The 26097-nt window shown below is 36.9% G+C and overlaps 2 protein-coding genes across 2 annotated transcripts; one reads left to right on the forward strand and one right to left on the reverse strand.

Moving 5' to 3' along the window:
• Positions 1-244: 244 nt before the first annotated feature.
• On the reverse strand, positions 245-8600 carry LOC129945329 (mitochondrial outer membrane protein SLC25A46-like). The gene is made up of 8 exons (XM_056054999.1): positions 8373-8600; positions 8148-8300; positions 7826-8028; positions 7630-7753; positions 1618-1776; positions 1318-1374; positions 1041-1256; positions 245-971 (listed from the first exon to the last, which is right to left on the reverse strand). Exons 1-8 carry the CDS (start codon positions 8402-8404, stop codon positions 425-427), a joined length of 1491 nt encoding a protein of 496 aa, XP_055910974.1. The 5' UTR covers positions 8405-8600; the 3' UTR covers positions 245-424.
• A 3756-nt stretch (positions 8601-12356) lies between these two features.
• Positions 12357-12932, forward strand: LOC129946905 (probable small nuclear ribonucleoprotein G). The gene is made up of 3 exons (XM_056057280.1): positions 12357-12496; positions 12554-12701; positions 12777-12932. The coding sequence occupies exons 1-3, from the start codon at positions 12465-12467 to the stop codon at positions 12825-12827; spliced, it is 231 nt and encodes a 76-aa protein (XP_055913255.1). The 5' UTR covers positions 12357-12464; the 3' UTR covers positions 12828-12932.
• The last annotated feature ends 13165 nt before the right edge of the window (positions 12933-26097 follow it).

Here is a 26097-nt window from a genome sequence, read left to right on the forward strand (position 1 = left end):
CAAAATCGCTGATATTCTTATCAAAATAAAATTTATCATCACCGGTTATACCAATTTTGGTGTAAGCCAATAGTATCTATTGAGCTTATCTTGTTCCACTTGACGCGTTATTTTCAACTTTTTAAATTATAAACTAAGCATTTTTAAACAAAAGTACCCGTTATTAAGGGTAATTATTTCGACAATTATTTGAAATTTTCCAAGCTTACACCTTGAAAGTAGAAAAATAATAATAATAAAAAAATTAAAGTCAAACTGAGTGTTGTATTTCTTGTCTGATATTATCACAGTTAAACTAAGAAACGAGATATTTTTTGTATGATATAGAATTATTTTCTTATACACAACGCGAAATATATTTTATTTTATTTGAAATAGTTTAGTTTGTTTATTATTTTATTATTTAAACAATAAAAGCTCGATTCTATTCTACATTTTCGACACTTCCCGCAATATTACTGCTTGAACTAAGGCTTCGCGAAATCGTTGTCGAACTTGAAGCAGCCGCTCTATCTAAATTATAATATTGTACGACTTTGGGTGGAGGTTTACTCGATATAACTTCGGTAATTTGGCCAACAACCCATTTGGTTATTTTAATAACAGCAATGTGCGCGGCAAATTGTAATACAATTGCTCCGAATCCCTTATATAAGCCACATACACCCTCTGTTGCAATTGTTGTCCTATAACAATCTCTAGCACCCTGATAGTTTGTCAGAATTGCCACAACAGAATATCCACTATCTAAATTATCAACAATAGTTCGAGTTCCTTGAAGTTGCAATCGATGTAGAATCGTTTCAAATGGATAGAAAAGTATTTCTGATGTCAAAATTGAAATAAGATTCGAATAGATTTGGACATTTTGGCTTATAAGCGAATCATCTTTGAGTTTTGCTCCTTTTTGTTCTTGGGAATTTTGAATGCTCCTGCGGATAATATGACTCGATATGCCTCGAACAAAAAGGCTAGTTGGGATGATAAGTAGAAACAATTTGAGTTAAAAATAAATTGCAATTACGTTGTTATTGATTTACCTAAAAACATATTTGGTAAGGCCGAGAGATACACTTGGACCGAGTAAGGCCCAAACTGGTAGCATTCTTCCCTTTTGAGGAGAACTCCACGACAAAAGTCGCTGTCCACCCTCACGGAAGACATCGAATATTCCAGGTTTTTCGCTGGCAATATCACTTTGAACAGTTTCAACGAGGGAAGCTGCATAGAATGGCATCACAACAGCAATACTAACACTAAAATTTAAAAGAATATATTAAATTTATTATATTGTTAAGGAATTAACTAGAAACTTGCCATTTTAAAATTAAATGCTGTCCGAAGCGTTTTACAGATGTTCGGCTGTCAACATCCCTTTAGAAAAAAGGAAATTATTTTATTAATTTTAAAACTTATATAATTGTTGAGTCTCTTTCCCTAGTTTTTATGGAGGTTTAATTTGTGAAGTATAAGAAATATGTAACCAATTCTTTAAGTATTACTCAACAAATACAGTTTTAGATTTTAAGACCATATCACATGTAAAATTAAAAGTTAACCGATTTGAAAAACAGATTGCAGTTGACTCAGAGAGAATTTAATGATATTGGTACATACTTTGGCCATGATGTAAGTTTTCCTAATAAATCATCTACTCCCATTGACATGCCACGAATCAGCAGGCAGCTCCCTAATCCTTTCCATAGTGTTGTGACACCTTGTCGCTTATGGAGATTTATAATGCTGGGTATAAGACTTATCGGAGTAAGATGATATCTGAGAAAAAATAAAAATAATTGAGTTATAAAATTCAAATAATTTGTTTTTAAAAGTTGTGAGCTATTTACATTTAAACTGTGAGAGTCACTGATATGTTCAAACTAAAAAGTTTATGTATTAAATTTTTCTCTGAAATTTGAACTATGCATACAAATTTTCGTTTGATACATCTTTCCGTTTTATAGTTCGTTTTCTATAAGTTTAGATTAGTCAACTTACTTGGATTTCATTCGGAGCTTTAAATCTAAAACTTGCTTCATTTATAACGTTTCTTGAGTTTGTTGAAATATTAATAAGAACATGCAAAAGTACATATATTTTGCTAGCACTCAAGGGAAGAAGGATAGGGTTAGAGAGGAGATTCCGAGACACAATAGTTTTGAATGTCTGCACATTGTAATTAGTGGGAAATTGGCCCTGATAAATCGTTCCACATTCGGGTAGTGCGGCTAAAGAAAGAATTACTATGCTCAACTGCACGCCTGAAATTGGGCTCAAGGATAAACTATTCAGCATTTCTAGAAGCACGAGTATTACGGTTGAATTATTTGTGTGAAGGAATGCAACTGGCTGTTCAACTAGTCATATGTCAAGTCTCAAGGCTAAGAATATTTAAAGGAATATGAAAAACACCCTAATGTTACAAGATGCGTTTTCCGCTTCAAGAAAAATTTAAATCATAACAGTAAACATTATGTTTGCAACTGTTTAGTTTTCTATGTTACTTACTTACTTACTTAAGGTGGCGCTACAGTCCGGGGCGGACCTAGACCTCAACCAACAAGCGTCTCCAGCCAGCTCGGTCCCTATCTAGCTGTCTCCAGTTTCGCACGCCAAGTTGCTTGAGGTCCTCTCCCACCTGAGTGCGCCACCTGAGTCGCGGTCCCCTACTGCGCCGTCCCTCGGGATTGGATTCGAAGACCTTCCCGGCTGGAGCGTTGATGTCCATCCGCTCTATATGACCTAGCCATATAAGCCGTTGGACTTTAATTCTGCTAACCAGGTCAGTGTCGCTGTACAGCCCGTGCAGTTCGTCGTTATATCTTCTCCTCCATTCTCCATCTATGCGTACGGGACCAAAAATCACCCGAAGAATTTTTCTCTCGAAGCAACCTAAGACGCTCTCATCTTTCTTTGACAGGGTCCAGGCCTCAGCGCAATAAATGAGAACCGGGATGATGAGTGTCTTATAGATGGTGATTTTACATTCTCGAGAGAGGACTTTACTTTTCAATTGCCTTCTAAGTCCAAAGAAGCAGCGATTTGCAAGAGTTATTCTTCGTTTGATTTCAGCGCTGGTGTCGTTGTCTGCATTAATAGCGGTGCCTAGGTAGACAAAGTCCTTAACTACCTCAAAGTTATAGCTGTCCATGGTGACGTTTTGTCCAAGACGTCGTTATTCAGTGTCCTCTTTTTAATGACAGCATATACTTGGTCTTGCCCTCATTGACCACTAAACCCATCTTCTTCGCTTCCTTCGCAATGCTCAAACACGCTCTACTGACATCACGCTTTGATCTTCCAATTATGTCAATATTATCTGCATATTCGAGTAATTAGATGGACCTTTGGAAGATTGTGCCTCTAGTGTTGACGGTTGAGTTTTGCACAATTCTTTCCAGAACGATGTTGAAGAAGTCGCATGACAGTGCATCGCCTTGTCTAAAACCTTTTTTGACATCAAATGCATCGGTAAGATCTTTTCCGACCTTGATAGAGCAGCGTGCATTTTCATTCGTCATTCTGCACAAACGGATAAGTTTGACAGGGATGCCAAAACTAGACATTGCTCCGTAGAGCTCTTCCCTATAGATGCTGTCATACGCGGCTTTAAAATCGATAAAGAGATGGTGGGTATCGATTTGAAGCTCCTGGGTTTTTTTCAAGGTCTGCCGTAGTGTGAATATTTGGTCGTTAGTGGACTTTCCTGGTCTGAACCCGCACTGATAAGGACCAATCAGGTTGTTGACGAATGGCTTCAGACGTTCACATAATACGGCAGAGAGGATCTTATACGCAATATTAAGGAGACTGATGCCTCTGTAGTTGGCGCAGTTGAGAGGGTCTTCTTTCTTATGTATCCGGCACACTATGCTGAGATTCCACTCATCGGGCATGCTTTCTTCCGATCATATTTTGCAGATGAGTTAGTGCATGCTCCGTACCAAGTCATCGCCTGCTGCTTTGAATAGTTCGGCAGCGATGCCGTCAGCTCCAGCAGCTTTGTTTGACTTAAGTTTAGATATAGCTATCTTCACTTCGTCAAGGGTAGGCGGAATTGTTGATCTGCGTCGCCGAGGTTGAGTGGTTCTATCTCCCTTACAGCGGAATTCGGTTCGTCATCGCCGTTATATAATTTGGGGAAGTGATCTTTCTATATTCTCAGTTTTCTATGTTAAGCCATATTATTGTTTATTTTTATAAATAAGTTTTCTAAGCATACTTTTAAGTCTAACTCAAGTGCCAACTTTTAGAAGAAAATTTAAATGAATTGATGGATTATTTAAACTTATTCAAAAAAATGACTTGCGACTCAGAAAAGTATGCCCAAAATATAACCAAAAGTAATTTCCAAACTTTGTTTCACTTAAAAAAAAAAAACACATATCTTCTCATCTCTCGGTTAAATTTAGCTTAATACACTACTCGACAAGCTTTATCAAATGATATAAAGTTATATGTTTTTTAGCAGAATTTATGATTTAAAAAGAAACATTGTTTAAGGCATTTGAAAACTTTGTTAATACAGCTATTTAAATGTTAAAAATAAGTTTAATCTTTTGCCAGGACCCAAGGCTGGTTAGCATTAGTCTAAGTCTTCATCTTTCTTACGGAAAGTTTAAGGTAAAGCTGACAAATCGGCATACACGGTTTTTAACTTAACGGCCAAAATTGTTTTAAAAAGGTTTGTTTTGCATAAAGTTTTTTTTAAATAATATTAACAAATATAAAAATAATATTGAAAATGTAATTTTTTCGAATAGGGCTTAAATAGAAATGTACGACGATATGTCTGCTGCATTAAAATACCCTATGTTGATTTTTGGTGTATGTCTCAAATATTTGTATTTAAAGTTTAAAATAAATATTATCACATTTCGAGAGAAAGGACATAGGCTACTTTTTACCCCGAGAAAATGACGTATTCCCGTGGGAAAATTCAGGTGGGCCGATCGATTTTTCGCCTTAACTACTGAGCAGATTTAAATGAAATTTGGTAAGGAGATACTTTGAGACTTAAGAAAGTACATGAGTTACTTTTGAACTCGGGAAAACAACGCAATCCCATGGGAAAAATTACTTTCCAGAGAATCTGATCGCTTTCACTCCTAAATTACCAAAGATTTACATGGATACAATGATCCACAAAAAAGCAGTAAAAGAACTAGATCGTACACTGAAAGATATCAAGAACAACCGAGCTATCATGGGAGGGATGGTGGTTCTGTTACCTGGCGACCTTAGACAGACCCTGATGGTAATTACTAGAGGTACACCGGCAGATGAAATAAACGCATGTTTGAAAGCATCTGTGTTATGGGTACATGTACAAAAGTTTTGTCTGACTACGAATATGCGAGTACAGCTACACAATGATTCTCAAGCAGGACAATATGTCGCTGTTCTTTTGAAAAACGGAGAAGATTGTGCGCTAACACACGGTAAGGCTTGATTACGTTGAGTCATGAATTCTGTCAAATTATTTGTAACGCAGATAAATTAAAAAGTAATGCCTATCCAAACCTGCTTATAAATATGAGCAATCGAGAGTGGTTGTGTGAGAGGGCAATTTTAGCTCCAACTTATTCAACTAATTATTAAGTAAGCCAGATAAACGAACAAATTATGTGGGACGTGGAGGAAGATATCGTCGAGTATCTTCCAATAGACAACGTTAAGTAGACTGATTCCTCTATAGTTGGTGCAGTTTAGAGGGTCTCCTTTTTTAAGGGTCGGGCAAACAATACTGAGGTTCCATTCATCTGGTATGCTTTCTTCCAACCATATCTTACTGATAAGTTGGTACATGCCTAACCAACGTATCTCCAGCTACTTTAAAGAGCTCGGCATTCAAGCCATCCGCTCCAGCGCCAGCGGCTTTATTAGACTTCAGCTTAGATACGACAATCTTTACTTCGTCTAAGTCGGGAGGACGGGATTGTTGGATTTCGTCATCTATGTTGAATGGATCATCCTGCCTGACAGCAGAATTCAGTTCGTCGTCGCCGTTATACAGTCTGCAAAAGTGGTCCTTCCATATCCTCAGCATTGACTGTGGTTCCACTATGATGTTTCCACTTTCGTCTTTGCAGCCTTCGGTTCTAGGTTTATGTACCTGTGAATTTCGTTTCACCTGTTCATAAAACTTTCGAACTTCATTCCTGCTTTTAAACCTCTCAACATCTTCGACCGTACGCTTCTCATGCTCTCTTTTTTTTTCATCTGAGAAGTCGGTGTTCCTCTCGCCTCTTCTGCTCATAGAGCTCATGAGCAGCTCTCGTCCTTTTATGCAGCGCCGCTTTGCGTGACTGTTGTTTGGCTGCATTTGCCTGCCGACATTCCTCATCAAATCAGGGGTTACTCACGGGGCGGCTTCTCTGATTGCATCTTGCAATGTTGCCACTGGTTTTCGATACATTGTGTTGGCGGCAGGGAACTTCAAGAAAGTTTACTTGTAACTCGGTCGGAAAAGGATTTGGCGATCTCTGGCGATTGTAGCCCTTTGACGTTATACCTTCTCCTAGCACCTCCAGTTTTGTCTTGGGCCTGGAAATCCGAAGTGCTACCTTGGCTAGAACGAGGTAGTGGTCCGAGTCGATGTAAGCTCCTGGGAAAGTTCGTAAATGCATGATGCTGGAAGCGTGTCTGGCGTCTATAGCAATATGGTCAATCTGGTTGATGGTAGATTGATCTGGAGAAGTCCAAGTTCCTTTGTAGATGTTGAGGCGTGAAAAACGCGTACTGGCCACCATGACGTTTCGCCCCGCAGCAAAATCTATGAGCCTGAATCCGTTGTCGTAACACAATTGCTTCCAGAAATTATTGAAGAATTCTTTAAACTAAAATGAACGTGAAAACATTGGTTTTGAAGACATCACTTGAATTTTTCATCGATGGATAATTGTATATATGCATACAATGAATTATGCAACAAAAACGTCTTGGACTCACATTTTTTTAATCAGGGGAAGTTCTTTCATATTTTGATGTACCATTCTTATAGTTGTCATTTTGACCACAAAATCGTAAAAATAAACATTTTTCTAACGCTCACAGCCGACCACGGCTGAAAAAAACCAGCCAGACGCTTGAATTTGATATAATGATGTATATAAATATTTGTCTACACCTTCAAATAAATTAATTTTCTACTCCAAATTAGATGCCGGCTCATAGACCATAATACAAGAACGTTCTTAGGCAGTATTGAGAGAATATATATTTTGACATTTGCATAAACTTGGCGTATTTGTCTCGTTATTTTAACTTCACATAGAAGAACGAAGATGTTCAACTATTTTAAATTTTTGAAAACTAACTGAGTGTTATAAAGATCTTAACTCTGTCAATAAGAAACAGAATTAACGTCAAAAATACAGAACTGTAGGTACGATTCTAATCACACTACCCTGAGTTCTGTCCAAATGGCTGTTTCTTCAAATTACACCGTTTTCTAAATTGCCTAAACAATTAGTATACCTAATAGTAAATGTTTAAATACTGGTGTATATGAAGGTTCATGCAAATGGAATTTAAACTCAATTTGCAGAAAATTAATACCTATGACTATATAAAACTCACAAATTTGTAAACAATAGAGCTCACAAAAAATGGGGGATCATAAATTACTTTTCTGATGCGTGGAATACTTGACACTGTCGTCGAAGTACAATAAACGGATGACTCAATAGATTCTCGGTTATAAGACTAGCAACACCAACGCTCACTGCCAAATACTTTCGCACCGACAAATCTGTAATGGAATCAATGTTTTTATTTTATTAATTACATAAATGAAATCCTCTAACGTAAAAAAATACTTTACCATCTTCAGGAGTATCGCATAGATTTCTAAAGTCGGTGTGTCTATCCAGCGATAGAGATAAATCTCTTTCTGTGTTTATGTATCTGTATTTCGTATCGTTATCAACCGGCGAACATAAACTATCTTGAAGACCGGAGCCCCGTTCGGCTTTTTTCGAGTGATGCTGCCGATTATTCAAACTATTCTCATCATCTTCCGAATGACTAGAATATTTTTAAAATTACAAAAATAAATGTCAAGGTAATTAAACAACAACAACGCCAACAATAAAAATATGTTACAAGAATCTTATAAATTAAAAAATATAATGTACATATATTACATGAATGAATATTGATCATCGAGTTGATACATATCTGGACGTTCTCCTGCGCCTGGTGCTAGATAGTGAAATCCAGAGGATGTTTCATCACTTATGATCCTCCTCGATGGTAGATGACCAGCTGACAATTGCCGCTCTTCATCTGCAGAATATCTAAAAATGATTTAAAATATTTTAACAAACAATTTATAAATTTTATGTTATTCTATTTCATTTTTTTTGTACTTTAGTGCAGAGTATTTTTGAATTCCGGCCATAAAAACCAAGTAAGTAGATATACTTTAAGATTTTGTTTAATCTTTTGAGTAATCTTGTGTTTTAAAAAATATATAATAACTGTTATTATTTATTAATTATGTTATTATTTTCACAAAATAAAAAATATATTTAAGTTGCGAAACAAAATTTTGCCCAGTTCGTATACAAAATTGGTAGAAGCAATTTGCAAAGCCTCCCAAATATTCGAAATGTCAGAAAATTTACTTAAGTCAAATAGACAGTTCGAGAGCTTCTCAAACTGTTGTGGAATGTAAATTTTTAGACGATGTTCACATTGGAATAAATATTGCTATCGCACTCACAATTTATTAAATTTAAATTTTGCAATCATAAAACGCAAGTATATGCGCAGTGAATTTATTAAATGTTTTGTATGGTAGATGTACATGTATTATCACAGCGAATGCAAAATATTAAAATTACTTTGGTTGGATAGAAAGAGAAAATCAAATATGCCGACGAGTTCAAAAACACAGATTATAGGAAATCAGATGAAGATTATAGTGAAGATGAGATTATTCATCTCTATTATAGCATCTTCGCCTGAATCAGTATTGCCAAAATATTGCAAGTGTAACAAAAGCTTTACATATCTTCTTTATTTTAAAATTTTGTTACTATGTTACTTTTAGGTTTTGTTACACTTTTTCAAGAACTTTAATTGAACTATTCACATGAGCTTAACAAACGACAAACGAATAAACGAATACTCATCGATTTTGACATTTTTTTCACATGAGAGTTTTTAATTCTTCGCGAATGAAGTTTGACTTTGACAATTTTATTTAAAATAATTATTGTGTTTTGTTTGATAAAATACGGTTGAAGCTATATTTGTTAAAAAAAAAGTTATTGGTGTCCTTATTAATAAACAAAACAAGAAACATGTGCATCCATTTAATGCAAATCAGAAAATCGAAGAAGAATATGTTTTCTTAATAAGACTGCTGAAAAATATCCAGGAAAGTTCTTCACGTATTTTAGGATGTCAAGCTAGCTTTTTATATATAATTTACAGGTACTCAAGGGGTTATTAGTACCCTTTATATGTTTATATTTAAACACAGGGCGAGTATTAGGAAAATAGTGCAGGATTTAAAAGAAGAAAATGGAAGGGAAAACAGAGTTGGCTAAAGCATTCCACATTCTTGATGTGCGATTTAAGAAAGAATCTCTATACTTGACAGTACGCCCCAAATTGATCTCAAGGGTAAACTGATGAGCATTCCTAAAAGTGCGAGTATTACGGCTGAACCATTTAAGGGGTGGAATGAAACTGGCTAGTTTAATAGAACATTGTTTGTAAAAATATCGATACAACAACGAAAGGCATGAAACATTGCGGCGGTGTTCTAACGATGTAAATGTTTCGATTAAAGTACTATCGCCTATCATTTTTAAAGCCCTTTTTTGTATTCTATCCAAGAGATTTAAACTTGTTTTGGGGGCACCTGCCCAGATATGCGAATTATATTCAAGCTTTGGACAGATGAAGGCTTTGTAAATTACAGCCAGATCAGAAGGGGTGAACAATTTCTTGCACCATCGGAGAAATCCTAAGCACCTGGCAGTATTTTTGGCATTATCAAATATGTGATCATTCCATAAAAGGTGATCTGTGATACAAATACCAAGTAATGGCAGTTGATTAGTTTCTTGGATGCAAGTTCCACTCATAGATAGTGGCACCGGGGGTGTGTTACGCTTTAACGACAGGAGACAGCATTGAGTTTTTGAAGCAATAAATTCTACAGGGTTTTGATTCCCCATTGTACAATGCTGTCAAGATCAGAATTTAATGAGCTTATAATAAGCTGCCGTTTAAGTTTCACATCCGGAGGAAAAGGATGTGAATCTATAAACCAGTATGCGAAGCTGAGGGTACTGTCGTCGGCGAAACTATTAAATGGATTAGAAGTGACAGACAAAAGAGAAAAAGGAAGAGAGTCGTAGAAAAAACTGAGCCCTAGGGAACACCAGCATTTATTTTATGAATTTCAGACTTGTAACCATCCAATACAACTTGTATTGAACTGTTAGAAAGGTAATTTCTAATCCAACGAAGAAGAGATTCCTCGATACCAAAAGCACGCATTTCGATAAGAGAGCTTGGTGCTTGGTACCCTATCAAATGCTTTTGAAATATCACGTGCATTAATCTTACTTTCTCCAAAACGATGTAAAGATTTGTTCCACTGTTCGGTGAGATGAACCATGAGATCACCAGTGGACCTATTGCTACGAAAACCATACTGTCGGTCATTAAGAAGCTTTCGTTCTTCAAGATATTTCTTGAGCTGATAATTGATCAGCATTTCCATGACCTTGTAAAGGAGGGACGTGAGTGCTATTGGACGATACTTAGAGGAAGAGGAGGATTCGGCTTTTTAGGCACAGGCTGGACAAATGCTATTTTCCATCCGCTCGGAAAGGGACCTGTAGAGTAGGAAACGTTTACGCAGTGGTTTTGCCAGCGATGAAGAACACCTCTTCAGAACTTACTATCCGGGGCAGCGGATTTGTGTATGTCAAAGTCTTTCAGTACTCTTGCAACTGCACGAGTGCGAAAGAAGATTCGTCCCATAGAATCATTTACGCTCTCAAGAACAGGAGAACTCATGACACTTTCCGGTAGCGTCGGATTAACCGCAAACTGTGCTTCAAGCAAATAAGCTTTTTCAATCATAAGGAGTGTCATTGCGGACGAGCGTTGGAACCGAGGATGACGTGGTGTTTGATCATGCAAAAATTGGGTTCGACGAATATGACCATTACATGTCTTTCTAGCTTGTTTGAACTTATTCCGGTTTTCCTCAGTCGGATTGGCTTTGTAACAACGGAAACTTACATCTCTGATCCTAATAACCTCTTTACAGCTCGAATCAAACCATGAGTTCTCTTTGGGTTTAAAAGATTTTACCCTGTTCGGGATAAAATTTCTCATTCAAAAACGCAGATTATAGGAAATCAGATGAGGATCAAAGCCAAGACGAACATGTTCATCTTTATCATAGCATCTTCGTCAGAATCAGTATTGCCAAAATGTTGCAAGTGTAAAAAAAGCTCTACAATTTTCATCTGTGAAGTAGATAAAAATGTAAGTCAAGACCTTAATGCGATTAAAAATTAAAATGATAAACATTGTAAACTTATTTTCGTCCTTAATGTGACATTTCAAACAATATTTAAAACGAATTTAAAATGTTGAATAAATATTGCAGAAGTTCCTGGTCAGTTTTTATTACTGAGCTTTCTGAAATTTTTTCAAAAGTATAAAGACAACTCACTGTTCATCCTTACCTAGCAATTAAATAAGCTTTGCATTATTTTCATATTTTTTTATTGTGCTATAGAGAATTCTTGAGAGATGGAACTAAAAAAAATCTGTTTTAAGATTTTTAAACGTTACAGGTAGATATTTAAATGAGAAATGTTGTAAGTATTATTGAGAATACGGAAATCTCTTGGAAATATAAACTGCTCCATTTATTAGCGAGTTTAAGAATAGTATCGCAAATAACCTCTCATATTAAATTATGTCCATTGTATCTTGAATTTGTTTCCAATTGTTAAATTGACCCAAACCTTACTTTTAAGTTGAAGCTACCAAACAGGAAATACAAAAGTCTTCACATAGTTTTTCCGGAAAAATAAAGTTGGAAGTCATATTTTGACGGATACTATTTACATGCCTTGACTGTAACTACGAGCGAAAAAAATCCATTAATCACTCCAATTTCATAATTTTCGATGAAAAATTGTAGACAAGAAATTTAAATTTTCGTGATATGACTACACATTTTACAATAAGAAACTTCCAGGAAACAGTGAGGTTTGAGGCGGAGTATGAACTGTACCTAATTTGTGGATTGTATTATTTTGTTTGAAATCAAACAGTCCCTCTTGTCAAATTATTTGACTTTTTTCATCGCCATTGCCATTTTGATTTCTTAAATTCAAGCATTTTCAATTTTGCTTGGAAAGGAATTTCTTTTTATCATAATTTATTGAAAGAAAACAAACCTAAAGTCTGATAAAATGTCTAAAGCCCATCCTCCAGAGTTAAAAAAGTATGTTAATTTAGTCCATAAGATTTCAAATTAAATATAATTTTCTATTTTTTAAAGATACATGGATAAACGTATGTTGCTGAAACTAAATGGCGGTCGATCTGTAGCCGGAATTCTGCGCGGTTTTGATCCCTTCATGAATGTTGTTTTGGACGAGACTGTTGAAGAGTGTAAGGATAGTACGAGGAATAACATTGGAATGGTGGTAAGATATTGTCGTCAAAAAGATGAACATAGATTATTAAGGATTTCCTTTTGCAATTTGGAATATTTCTTCTAGGTAATTCGTGGCAACAGTATCGTGATGGTGGAAGCATTGGACAGAGTATAGCGCTAGCCACCGAAATGACGGTGGGTGCTAATTATATTTATTTTAAGCTATTCCATTCAGAATAAAATTAATAAACTTATTAAATATAGGAAAACAAAAAAACTATTTTAGTTCTTAGTTTTATTAGTTAGATCTTCTAACTGTTGTCCCAAATCGGTAACCCAATTTCAAGATCCAATAATAAGGATATACCTAACTATTCAGCCAATTAGAAACTGTTTAAATGATTCCTAAAAGAACAACAAACAATTGGCAACGTATAGTTTAGTTTTCCTCTTCAAAAACAAAACAAACTTATTTCAAAAAAGCCTAAGTAAAGTCAATTTTAGAAATTCTAGACAATATCTTTCAGAACAAATTAGGTATATTTTATTTCCCAATTTCGTAGTTTTTAATTTTAATACCTATCACGATCCCAATAATGCAAAGTTTTTTTGCAGTTTTACTTTTAAACCTTTAAGTCTTGCAAAAATAAATTGCTTCGTTTATTTAACGATGTTAAATAGATCACGTTTGAATTTAAGCAAATTAGTCTGATATTATATCTTTATTTACACTCCCTTTAAAAATGATCGATTACTCTTTATGCAGTTTCGATATGAATACAAATTCTTTCAGTTTTTTTTTTGTTTAAGTTATAAATATTATAAAGACTTCATTCAAAATAATAGTTATATCATTTTACAAACACGACGCAAATAGACAAAGTGATGACAAAAATTAAGTTGAAGCAAATAAAAAATACTTATTGTTTAAGGACACATGATAGGTTAGCATCGAGATTCTTGAAAATTCAACGCTAGAGTCATCTTTCAGAAAATCTATTATATACTGTTCAAAAAAGGAAATACAAATGTGGACTTTCATTTCTTGATACGCTCTATAAGTTTTTTACTACAGTCATTTTGAAAACACTGACAATAAAACTAATGGATTTCAAGCTGTATTTAGAAGCAACTATTCTAAGGTGGACCAGTTTATAATCTTTCTGTCCAACTTGAACTCCACCAAAAAAATAAATTCTACTTTTTTCATCGCTCTTGAAAGCATTAACATAAATACTCTTATTTGTAAGCAGGGTTAGGATTTTGTTGACCTAAAAGATTAAAAAAAAACACTCATTAAAAAGGCAAAGAAAATTCATTTAATAAATAATAATAGGATAATAAATAAAAGAACATTTAATTATAGTAGCATTGGACTACCAGAAGTTTTTTAATGTTCTTAGGTAGCAATTTTATTCGGTTGTCTCTTAGAAAGGCTTTGAAGAAGCTAAATGATCTCTCAACTTTAGCTGAAACGAGCGAAGCTTATCTAAAACTTTCACATTATTCACTTCAATGTTTCCTCGAAGTTTGGAAACCATGTCGCCGTTTATTACAAAATTTATCTGTTCCCATTAAAAACGGCAGTAAACTTTTTCAAGACTTTTTCGGATCGACTAAAAACCCAAAATTTACTTTAATGAATTGATAATGGTCTTGATTCAAACTTGACCAACACCCATTCAATAAAATTCAAGTTAAATAAAATGCACGTGTGGGTCGCACGAACTTGCTCCTGTATGCAAAGAGTCTGTTTGAAAAAGTACCTATATAAGATTTAAAAATATACCTGTAAAATAAGTTTGTCTTCAAAGATATAAATGCCATTTGATTTGTCAAAAAAACCGCGCTATTCATCCCAAGACACAGCTCATCCTAAGACATTTCATTTCTAGGAAATGAAAAATACTTGTAAGCATAATTAACGAAAACAATTGTGAATGTATTCAACTAGTTCGTTCAAAGCTTTTTCCTTTAGATAGCTTTATCCTGGAAGAACCAGGATGAAAAATAAATTATCTGAAGATAAGAAAGAGGCAGAACATGTATGTTTAAATTTAAAAGTGATCGTTTATTGGTTGTGTAGTCAGGTAGGTGTCTAAAACGAAGAAAGAATAGTTCTTTGGCGTTCTCAGCTTTATGCAGATAGATAGATAAAGACATGTTTATGATAATAATTATTTTGCTTTAAACAAATAAGATAGTAAAAACATAAGTTTTCTTAAAATTAGTCAGTAAGGAACTGTTCAAAATAATAGGAGTATTTCATTTCAAGTATAAAAAAAGGAAGCAAATAATCAAACGTAACATTATTTTGTTGAAAAACCTTTTTTTATGATTGCTGCACATCTACGCGGCATTAAGTCGACTAGGGTCCGACAGCGCTCAATTGGTATTTGATGCCATGCTTCCTGAACTGCGTCCCAAAATTGCCGCGAATTCGAAGGTCTCCGCTGGGAAACACCCTTTTTGAAATCTACCCATAAATTTTCTATGGGGTTAAGGTCAGGGGACTGCGCTGGCCACTGCATAACCTCAACCCCATTGACGCTAAACCACTACTTAGCAGACTTACTCGTATGTTTCGGGTCGTTGTCTTGCTGGAATACCTATTTAAACGGCATATTCATTCCGCATGAGGCAGCTACACATTGGACAAGATATCCACATAAACCCGCTGATCCATTGTATGGGGCCAATACCACTATAAGAGAAACTGCCCCATGCCATCACCTTAGCCCCTCCATGCTTTACAGTTTTAACGGTGTACTGGGGCTTATATGCGGAATTTTCTGGACGTCGTACATATTGCCTGAAACCTGTTCCACCAAACAAAACAATTTGCTACATGCTACATGCTTTTTTGTCAGCATGGGCACTTTTCGCGGACTTCTTGAGGTTAATTTATTTTCTAACAATTGCCTTCTTATAGTTAAACTACTAACTGACAGTCCGAGATCTTCCCTGATCATCTGGGAGGAAGCAAAGGGATCTTTTCGACTGAATCGAGCGACGATCCTCCGTTGCAGATGTTTTTCGCTTCCTACCTCGGGTTTCGGATTTTTCTTTGTATTTCATGGCATTAGCGATCATCTGGTCAGAGCATCCTAACAGCAACTTAATTTCTTTATATGTTTTGCCTTCATTTCGAAGTGTTTTAATTAATTGCCGCTTTTCGTTGGTGCAATGCCTTCCTCGGTCCACTAAATAATCAAATGTGTGGAAATAAACGATATTTTAACTTTTAAATATTCCTAGTTCAATTTTCATACTTCAAATCAAATCAAATGGGGTGGCGCAACAGTCCGTTGTGAACCAGGGCCTAGCGACTTACAACTCTCAACCATTCCTGTTGTGAGGAATGGAAGGGACCTACAATTTAAGGCCGAATCCGAACGGCTAGTTTTGAGAAAGCACTTTTTCATGACAAGAATTACTCTTGAAGGATTTGTCAATTCCTCGCAAGAGGCAGTACCCGCGAAAATTAATTTTTTTTTAAATTAAGGTGGCACAGGCAGGGATTGAACCCTAGACCCCTTGCATGACAGTCCAACGCACTAACCATCATGCCACGGGTACTACCAAATTTTCATACTTACTTTTATTTTTTGTTAGATTTTTTTTTTATTTTATTGCTTTTAAAACGTAAAATCTTACCCACACTCCTATTTTAATAAAGAGCCCAATTGGGAGTAAAAAACACTTAAATTATTGTGGTTATGAATGCAAATGTGCATGAATTGCAAACCAATTCATTGTGTTATCATACTCAAGGTGCCGTTATATTTACCGGAAGAGAAATGCGTTGTTCACCACTAAACACATGTTAAAAAAAAACAACTTAGACAAAATTTGTAAGAGCAATCCTATTTTTTGAACACTGCTTAAAATACACAATGCTGTCCCAAAAACTATCATGTTGTATACTGTGCTCAAGTTTGGGGATACCGCGAATACAACAAAGTCAAAAAATTGCATCGGTTCTTATTGAAAAAAATGTTTTTTTTTTTCTGCCCGGGAATTCGACTAATTAGCTCTACAAATTGTAACGGGTTTACCAAAAGCTTTCCTCAAATCCCTCCAACTTTCTTATATAAGACAAAATATAAATCTTCCTATTAGTAAATTACCCAACATTTTATCGAAAGCCATTTATATAGGCCAACAAGAAAATATTATGGACTTAAGAATGGTTTGATCTTTTTTTTTAAAACCTACTTCAATGGCCTATGAACTCAGGCATACCGAACTACTTCGATGACTCCATGTTACTTGATATGATTTCTATAATTTTCAAAGCACGCTGAACTCTCCTTAATATCAATGCAAGAGTCGTCACAAAACATACAATAAATTTAATAAATTAAGGTTTTTAGTTTAATTAAATGGCATTTAAATATTTGAAGAAAAATGTATTTTGCCTGTACATTTTTAAATCTTAAATACAGGAAATATTTTTAAACAGGCTCTGAATACATGAGCAAGTTCGTGCATATATACGTACTTAGCAATCTTCCTTACTTGTAAGATGATTTAAACAATTATACATTATATCGAGCCCTTCCCGCCATTTTATCGTAAGCGACATTTTCAATAAAAAAGAAAACTTAATTATTAAAATTTGCTAATAACACATAGAACCTTGGAGGCTGTTGCTATTTCTTAAATTAAGGATAATTACTAATTTTCAATACTGACTATGGGCACAAGTTGTTTCAAGGACCAGCAGTAAGCTTTTGATTTGTCGTTTACGATAAAATTAATTTTGGCGCTTACAATAAATTTGCGGGAAGGGCTCGATATATACATTTTCCAGACGGTTGTCGTTCTACTTATTATATACCTTCAATATTAAGATTTGCTGTTACTATTGATTCTTTGGATGACGAAGGTTACCAATGTTTAACAGGCAACTATTATGGACTCGGTCTTGCACGAAGCACATTGTCCAAAATAGTTTCGGAAACAACAAATATTTTTGAAGCCTAGTTATGTCCCGTTTGGACACAGTGGATTCTTATCTTCCTTTCCTTGGACAGAATTGCATCTATGGTCATTGGCCAAGGGGATGCTTATCCATAAATTATATACACATTTGCAGCTGATTTTGTGTTACTGACAAACAAAAACAAAAAGAATTATATTTACAGTTGTGTTCATAAAAATGGCAGTGCTGGTCAAATTTTAAAAAATTTAACATGTTACTTGCATCTAACGGTCTTTCGTTTTCATATTAGAGACTTTTAGCTTGAAGTTATACTCTACTTTTCCCGGTGAAAACACATCTACTCTTTGGATATAGAGTGTTCATAAAAATAGCAGTGCTTTTGATTTTATAATTAAAAAGGTTAAAAATTCAATATTGTTTTATTTTTCGGTAAGTAAATATTTTACTATTTAAAGTTTAAAGTATTTGTAAGGTACTAGCGTATAAAAAATAATAAATATTAGCTCAAAAATAAACAATGGGACGGACAAGACACTGCACCGAAGTAAGTCGAAAACTTGGTCGAAAATTACGTTTGGAAGGAAAAACCTTCCAAAATATTCAAATCATCCTAAGCTGCTCAGCAAAAAAGCGAGGCCCAAAAAGGATGACTACTGAAAGAACTGACATAAAAATTGTTCAGTTAGCAAAACAGAACACTTCCATAGACTCTAGGAAAATAAGAAATGGACTTCAACTGTTTGTTAGCGCTGTCAAAATACTTTTATAAGCGAAGTTACCAGCCTGAAGTCCACGCAAGGTACCATTCTTGACGAGGGATGTCACAACAGGAATGAGGTTCGTAAATTTTACCAAAAGGTAAAAAAAAACTCCCAAGGGTACCAGCCACGAACCGAAGCCTGTAAAGACGATCAGGGGAACATCGTAGTAGAACCGCAGTCGATGCTGAGAATATGGAAAGATCACTTCTCCAAATTATATAATGGCGATGACGAACCGAATTCCGCTGTAAGGGAGATAGAACCACTCAACCTCGGCGACGCGACGCAGATGAACAATTCCGCCTACCCGACCTTGACGAAGTGAAGATAGCTATATCTAAACTTAAGTCAAACAAAGCTGCTGGAACTGACGGCATCGCTGCCGAACTATTCAAAGCAGCAGGCGATGACTTGGTACGGAACATGCACCAACTCATCTGCAAAATATGGTCGGAAGAAAGCATGGACGATGAGTGGAATCTCAGCATAGTGTGCCCGATACATAAGAAAGGAGACCCTCTCAACTGCGCCAACTACAGAGGCATCAGTCTCCTTAACATTGCGTATAAGATCCTCTCTGCCGTATTATGTGAACGTCTGAAGCCATTCGTCAACAACCTGATTGGTCCTTATCAGTGTGGCTTCAGACCAGGAAAGTCCACTATCGACCAAATATTCACACTACGGCAGATCTTGGAAAAAGCCCAGGAGCTTCAAATCGATACCCACCATCTCTTTATCGATTTTAAAGCCGCGTATGAAAGCATCTATAGGGAAGAGCTCTACCGAGCAATGTCTAGTTTTGGCATCCCTGTCAAACTTATCTGTTTGTGCAGAATGCACGCTGCTCTATCAAGGTAGATGCACTGTCATGCGACTTCTTCAAGGAAAGAATTGTGCAAAACTCAACTGTCAACACTAGAGGCACAATCTTCCAAAGGTCCATCCAATTACTCGGATATGCAGATGATATTGACATAATTGGAAGATCAAAGCGTGATGTCAGTGGAGCGTTTTTGAGCATTGCGACGGAAGCGAAGAAGATGGGTTTAGTGGTCAATGAGGGCAAGACCAAGTTTATGCGGTCATCAAAAAAGGGCACTGAACAACGACGTCTTGGACAAAACGTCACCATGGACAGACAGTTATAACTTTGAGGTAGTTAAGGACTTTGTCTACCTAGGCACCGCTATTAATACAGACAACGACACCAGCGCTGAAATCAAACGAAGAATAACTCTTGCAAATCGCTGCTTCTTTGGACTTAGAAGGCAATTGAGAAGTAAAGTCCTCTCTCGAGCATCTAAAATCACCATCTATAAGACAATCATCATCCCGGTTCTCATTTATAGCGCTGAGATCTGGACCCTGTCAAAGAAACATGCGACCGTCTTAGGATGCTTCGAGAGAAAAATTCTTCGGGTGATTTTTGGTCCCGTACGCATATATGGAGAATGGAGGAGAAGATATAACGACGAACTGTACGGGCCGTACAACGACACTAACCTAGTTAGCAGAATTAAAGTCCAACGGCTTAGATGGCTAGGTCATGTAGAGCGGATGGACATCAACGCTCCAGAGCGGATGGATATCAACGCTCCAGCCCGGAAGGTCTTCGAACCCAATCCCGAGGGACGGCTCAGTAGAGGAAGACCGCTACTCAGGTGGCGCATCCAGGTGGGAGAGGACCTCAACCAACTTGGCGTGCAAAACTGGGGACAGCTATTTAGGGACCGAGCTGGCTGAAGACGCATGTGTCCTTTGGACAGCCGATTCTATTGTCCTTTGGACAGCCGATTCCGAATAAATAAATGACTCAACAAGAAGTTAATTTTAATCTTAATTTTATTATCAGATTGCGACCGTGCAATCATAACGACTTCTACATTCAGAATGACTCGTTATAAAGATGTAAATGAAAAGTATAGACAAAGAGAAGGACAGATAGATACATAAAAGTGAATACACGGATGTTAGGATAGGAAGTATACAAATGAAGGAATGAATACAGGGATGACAGCTCGGCCCTTTCTGACTTCAACTCGTCCCGAGTTACTCTGTGTTATGGTTCAGATTTTGGTCTACTTCTTTGGTGTCGTAGTCTTCGTCGATCTCTGGATATAGAGCACACCAAGGTTTGAGTTTATCGCTGGTAACTACTGTAGTAAACTTGCGCTTAACTTTCACTCCATCAATGTTCTCCACGACATAACGATCGAATCGCAGAACCTTTGTCACCAAGTATGGACCCTTATATTTGTTTTCTAGCTTCCGAGACTCGCCTGTACTTTGGATCGGACTTTCGATGAGCACAAGATCTCCTTCCTCGTATTTGTGTGGCGTTTTGTATTTAGCGTTGAATCGTTACTTCCACTTTTCTCTTGCTATTTCGATATTTTTGATTGCTTCTTCACGTTTCTCATTAGCTGGTGGGTTGTCAGCGAGATTGATGTCGTCCTCATGGAGTGCTGATAACAATTTATTGCCACTGATGTCACGGAGTGGAAAATCGTATATGAGTTCAATCGGAGAAAATTTTTGTTTTAGTGTTTATTGTCCACTGCAATTCACGGAGCTTGGTATCCCAATCTTTAACATCGTTGGATGAAGTTCTTAAATAGGCCAATATGCTTTGGTTCACTCTCTCAGCAAGCCCGTTTGCTCGTGGAGTCCTCACTGCTACTTTAATATGTTGTATTAAATTATGGTTACAGAAGTCTTCAAACAAAGCCGAGGTGAATGCAGTTCCTCGATCGGTGACAATTGTTTCTGGTACACCGAAACTCAATGTCAAATGGTTCAGCGAATCGATGACAGGCTTACTTTTTGTTGATTTAACAGGAAATATAATAGAATACCTTGTAAGAGCATCGACAATAACTAGTATATGTTCGTTTCTACGACGACTTTTGATAAATGGTCCCAGATGATCCATATGTAAGACCTGAAATGGAGTTTTAGGAATATCTATTCCATGCAGTTGGCATTCTTTCTTTTTCGGATCACGACTATAGCAGCATTCAATACATGACCCTATGAATCCCTTAACAAAATTTCGAGTTCTAGGAAACCAGAAATGTGAAATTCGTTTGACTGTTCCATCGACGCCAGGGTGTCCTATGCATCATGACACAGTTTCACGACTCGCCAACGCACACCACGAGGAATAACTAGCAAAAGCTTGTTTCCATCACCTTTCTTATAGAGTCGATTGGATTTCACTACGTACTCGCTACAATATTTCGTCTGTTGACTTGACTCTGTTTTCCCAGAGAGAATGTTCATTATTTGAAGTAATTTTTCGTCTTGTTTTTGCATTGTCCACACCCAATCGCTTTCAGAGATTCGTACATTCATTATGCAGGCACCTATGTCTTGTGGTTCATGAACGGTTTCTACCGAAGCACGGCTCATCGCATCAACATGCCTCATCGCCTCTCCAGGTCGGTGGATAATGTCAAAATCATATTCCAGTAGTTTTAGGAACCAGCGGGCTATACGTGGTATAAGTGGTTTCGTTGTTCTCAAACTTGATATTGCAGAGCAATCGGTAGCAATCGTGAAATGTTTTCCAAGGACATAAATGCGGAATCGTTCACATGCCTCGACTACAGCCATCACTTCGAGTTCGTAGCTGTGATATTGACTTTCGGATTCGCTACATGCCCAACTGAAGTATGAAACTGGTTCTAGCTGCCCATTTTTGTTCTTTTGAAGGAGAATCGCTGCGAGGCCCACGCTGCTGGCATCAGTGTGAATATGATGCTCCTTATTTACATCATAGATTTTAAGCACTGGTTCTTCTGTCAAAATGTGTACAAGCTTTCGAAACGCATTCTCACAGTCGGTTGACCACTTGAACACGGCTTCCTTTCTTGTCAGGCGAGTCAAAGGTGTTGCAATATGGGCGTAGTTGGCTACGAACTTCCTGAAAAATCCAGTGAGACCCAAAAATCTTCGTATCTCCGTTGGGTTAGTCGGTACTGGATATTCACGAATAGCGTTTGTTTTGTTCTTTCCTGGGGTAATACCGTTTTCGTTAAGTTCATGACCAAGAAATTTTACATTGTTTTTCATAAATGAGCATTTTGATAAACGCAATGTTAGACCCTCATGTCGAATTATAGATAAAAATTCCGCGAGATTATGAAGACCCTCTTCGAAAGTGTCCGATGCAGACCCAATCTCATCCACATACATGGAGACTTTACTTTTCAACTGATTTTTTATTCTTTGCATCATCTCTTGGAACGTTAAGGGGGCATTCTTGAGTCCGAAAGGCATGCGATTGAATTCAAAATGCCCATCCCTCGTAACAAATCCTGTGTATTGTTTGCAATCTTCTTCGATTTCTATTTGGTAATAGCCTGACATCATATCAAGAGTATTGTAAAACCGCTTACCTGCCATAGATGTAAGAACTTCTTCGACGGTCGGCATTGCCCAAGGTCGCTTTTCTGTAATTGCGTTCAACTCACGGTAGTCCACACATAGCCGCTCTTCACCGTTTTGTTTCCGAACAATAACAATTGGTGATGCATACGAAGATGTAGCTGGACGAATTATGTCTAAATCAAGTAATTCCTGAACAATTTTGTTCACAGTTTGTTGTTTTGGGAAAGGAATAGCGTATGGTTTTTTTTCGATCGGTTTGTTTGACATGAGCTTAATTTGCATTTTCAACGACGTGCACTTCCCAAGGTCTTTTAAATTATCACCGAAACAACCCGCAAACGAATTCAAAAGAGCGATTAATTTATGCTTCTCCTCTGCGGAGAGTTGATCACCAAGATCGATTTTTTCATGGTCAAGCGCAATTATTTCACAATGTCCGTTTTCGATTACGACGCGGCCTTTACCCAGAACATCGACTCCAATTATAACATCGTACGACATCACCTCATCATCGATGACCATGAGTTCACTCTTAAATTCAGACCCGTCAATTGTTATCGGCACCATCAATTTTTCGCGACACTCAAATTCGCCTCCTGCAAATCCAAGGAGTTTTTCATTACACGGAACGATATTATTTTTGAAATTCGCGGACAATTTTCTACGTACAAGCGAGAAGCTACTTCCGGAGTCAATTAATGCAACACATTTTAAGTTCTTGATAAAAATTGCTTTCAATGTTTCTTGACGCGCACTATTCGTGATTGTATTAATTGGGGCTCTACTTTGATAGGGACAATTTTTCGTTTCGTGGCTATTTGTCATACATTTTTCACAGCGCGGTTTCCTTTGAGGTTGGTTACAATGCCTTTTAACGTGTCCGCGTTCGCGACAATTGTAGCAAATAGGTCCCGAATTCTCTCGTGGTTGACCACTGAATTGCATTTGTGGAGCTTGAGCATAACGTGGTGCATTCACATAAGGAGCTTCACTCGCGCACACCCGGTTCAGAGTTTTCAGTAAATCGCAACACTTTGGGAACGAGCAAGCCGACAGCATTCTACGCAACCCATCATTGTACAGCCCGTTAATTACATAACTTATAATCGCGTTATCATCGAGACAACCGCGACGACCGACTGACAACACTCTATAATAGAATTCAATTAGTGTTTCACCTCTCATTACGCGCATTTGCATCATTTGTCTATGTACATCGGCTGTATTAATATCGCAAGGAAAGTCTAACATGAAGGCATGCACAAATTCGGGCCATGATTTAAAAACATTTTGTGCGTCAATCCACAATTTTGCAGCCCCTTTCATTTTACATTGCACTGCGAACAGAACGGATGCTTCGTTCCACTGATACGCGATTTTTAATTGTTCCACACGGTCGACGAATTGTGTGGAAGAAAGACTTCCATTACCGGGTTCAAACTCTGGAATTACACAAAGTAAATCGCGAATGTTAAGGTTTTGTGCAGGCGGCAACTCGCTTTGTGTTGATTTTCTATTTTCAAAATACAGTAACTCATTCGCGACTCTACTTACTCCAGCCGACGACGGAGAAACAGAAATGCTTTCGGGCACACACACATTGGATATACATGTCGGTGGCTGTTGTGTTGCCAACAATGGCAGAGACAGAACATTGGTAGAGCAGGACGGCTGCATGATTGGATTTTGATTTCTCGTGTTAGTGTTCGTTTGCATTGTTGGAGACGGCGGCATAACGGTTGATCTAGAAGCGACGAGACCACTCGTTCGCGTCGTTTGGCTGTTTCCGACGACCGTTACATTCTGTGCATTCGAAACCCCTGAGCACGTTTGCGCGTTGTTATTTGCTGCCTCCACTTCGCTCACTAGCCTCGAATTGTCCTTTTGGAGACTCGACGACAGTTGGATGACGGTAGTAAGTTGTTGGGTCAGCAACTCCATTGAACGTTGGAGTGCACTTACATCGTCCCTCAACCTACCTACGTCCGTCTCGTCTTCCCGCTCTTCATTCTGACCCAATTGGCTTTCGGACGCGACCGATTCTTGTGCCTTTTGTACTTCTTCGAACTGGTAGTTACTGAGACGATTGATAAGTTCGTTTTTGCTTCCCGTCGTTTTATCCTTAAGCTGGGCAAGAATTCCCTTTAACTCCCGCACTGTGCACTTGTTAAAGTCCATATTTATTTTCACTACCTTAAACTTTTATTAATTATTTGTTATTGGATATATCCCACTTCTGATATTGTCCTTTGGACAGCCGATTCTATTGTCCTTTGGACAGCCGATTCCGAATAAATAAATGACTCAACAAGAAGTTAATTTTAATCTTAATTTTATTATCAGATTGCGACCGTGCGATCATAACGACTTCTACATTCAGAATGACTCGTTATAAAGATGTAAATGAAAAGTATAGACAAAGAGAAGGACAGATAGATACATAAAAGTGAATACACGGATGTTAGGATAGGAAGTATACAAATGAAGGAATGAATACAGGGATGACACATGTTGGTTGAGGCCCAGGTCCGCCCCGGACTGTATCGCCACCTTAAGTAAGTAAGTAAGTGTATATTTAAAAAATGGTTTTTACTGTGACAAAGCTAACGGTAAAAATCGATAGTACTTATTTTCTGTTATTATGAATAAAATATTTTAGTTTTTTATGAGAACTTTAATGAAATATTTTATAACGGTGGTATTGAGGGCCTTTTTGTGCTAATTGGAAAGCACTGCTATTTTATGAACACAACTGTAAGAAATAAATAACGAACATTTTGAAATTATAGTTACATCGTTGAGAACCTTATGCCGTCTTGTATCGTGAAAGGGAGATATACCTTACACAATCTTATGAGTGGCACTTGCACAATGAAATTGAAAACCTCGATGTTCTTGGTATTTGCATTACCAACCACCTTTTGTGAAACGATATCATATGCCTCCAAAAGGTCCGCAAGATGTTGTCCAAAACTTAAGTGTAACAAGTATCTCTGAGCTAATGCTTCAGTTATTTACCTAAGCCTTTTAGACTGTATCCAAAGAAGAGTTTTTAAAGTGATTGATACGTCACTCGAGCAACGTCGTTTTGTTTCTTGCATCACACTTTGTACCTACCTTTATTTTAACGGACTGTGCTAGAATTAATTATCTTAAACAGTTAAACCGCTTTACTCATACTTCTTAAATGTACATTGTACATCGCCTCTACTTTGGCAATAATGTACATAAAGAACAAAGATTCCTTTTGTTTGTTATTGCTATTTTCAAAACACCAAAATTCAAAAATTCTAACATCAAAGAAATTCAGCTTTTTCAATTTCAATTTTAAAAAAAGAGCA

The sequence above is a fragment of the Eupeodes corollae genome, chromosome 2 (assembly GCF_945859685.1).
Source record: "Eupeodes corollae chromosome 2, idEupCoro1.1, whole genome shotgun sequence".
Classification (NCBI taxonomy): domain Eukaryota; kingdom Metazoa; phylum Arthropoda; class Insecta; order Diptera; family Syrphidae; genus Eupeodes; species Eupeodes corollae.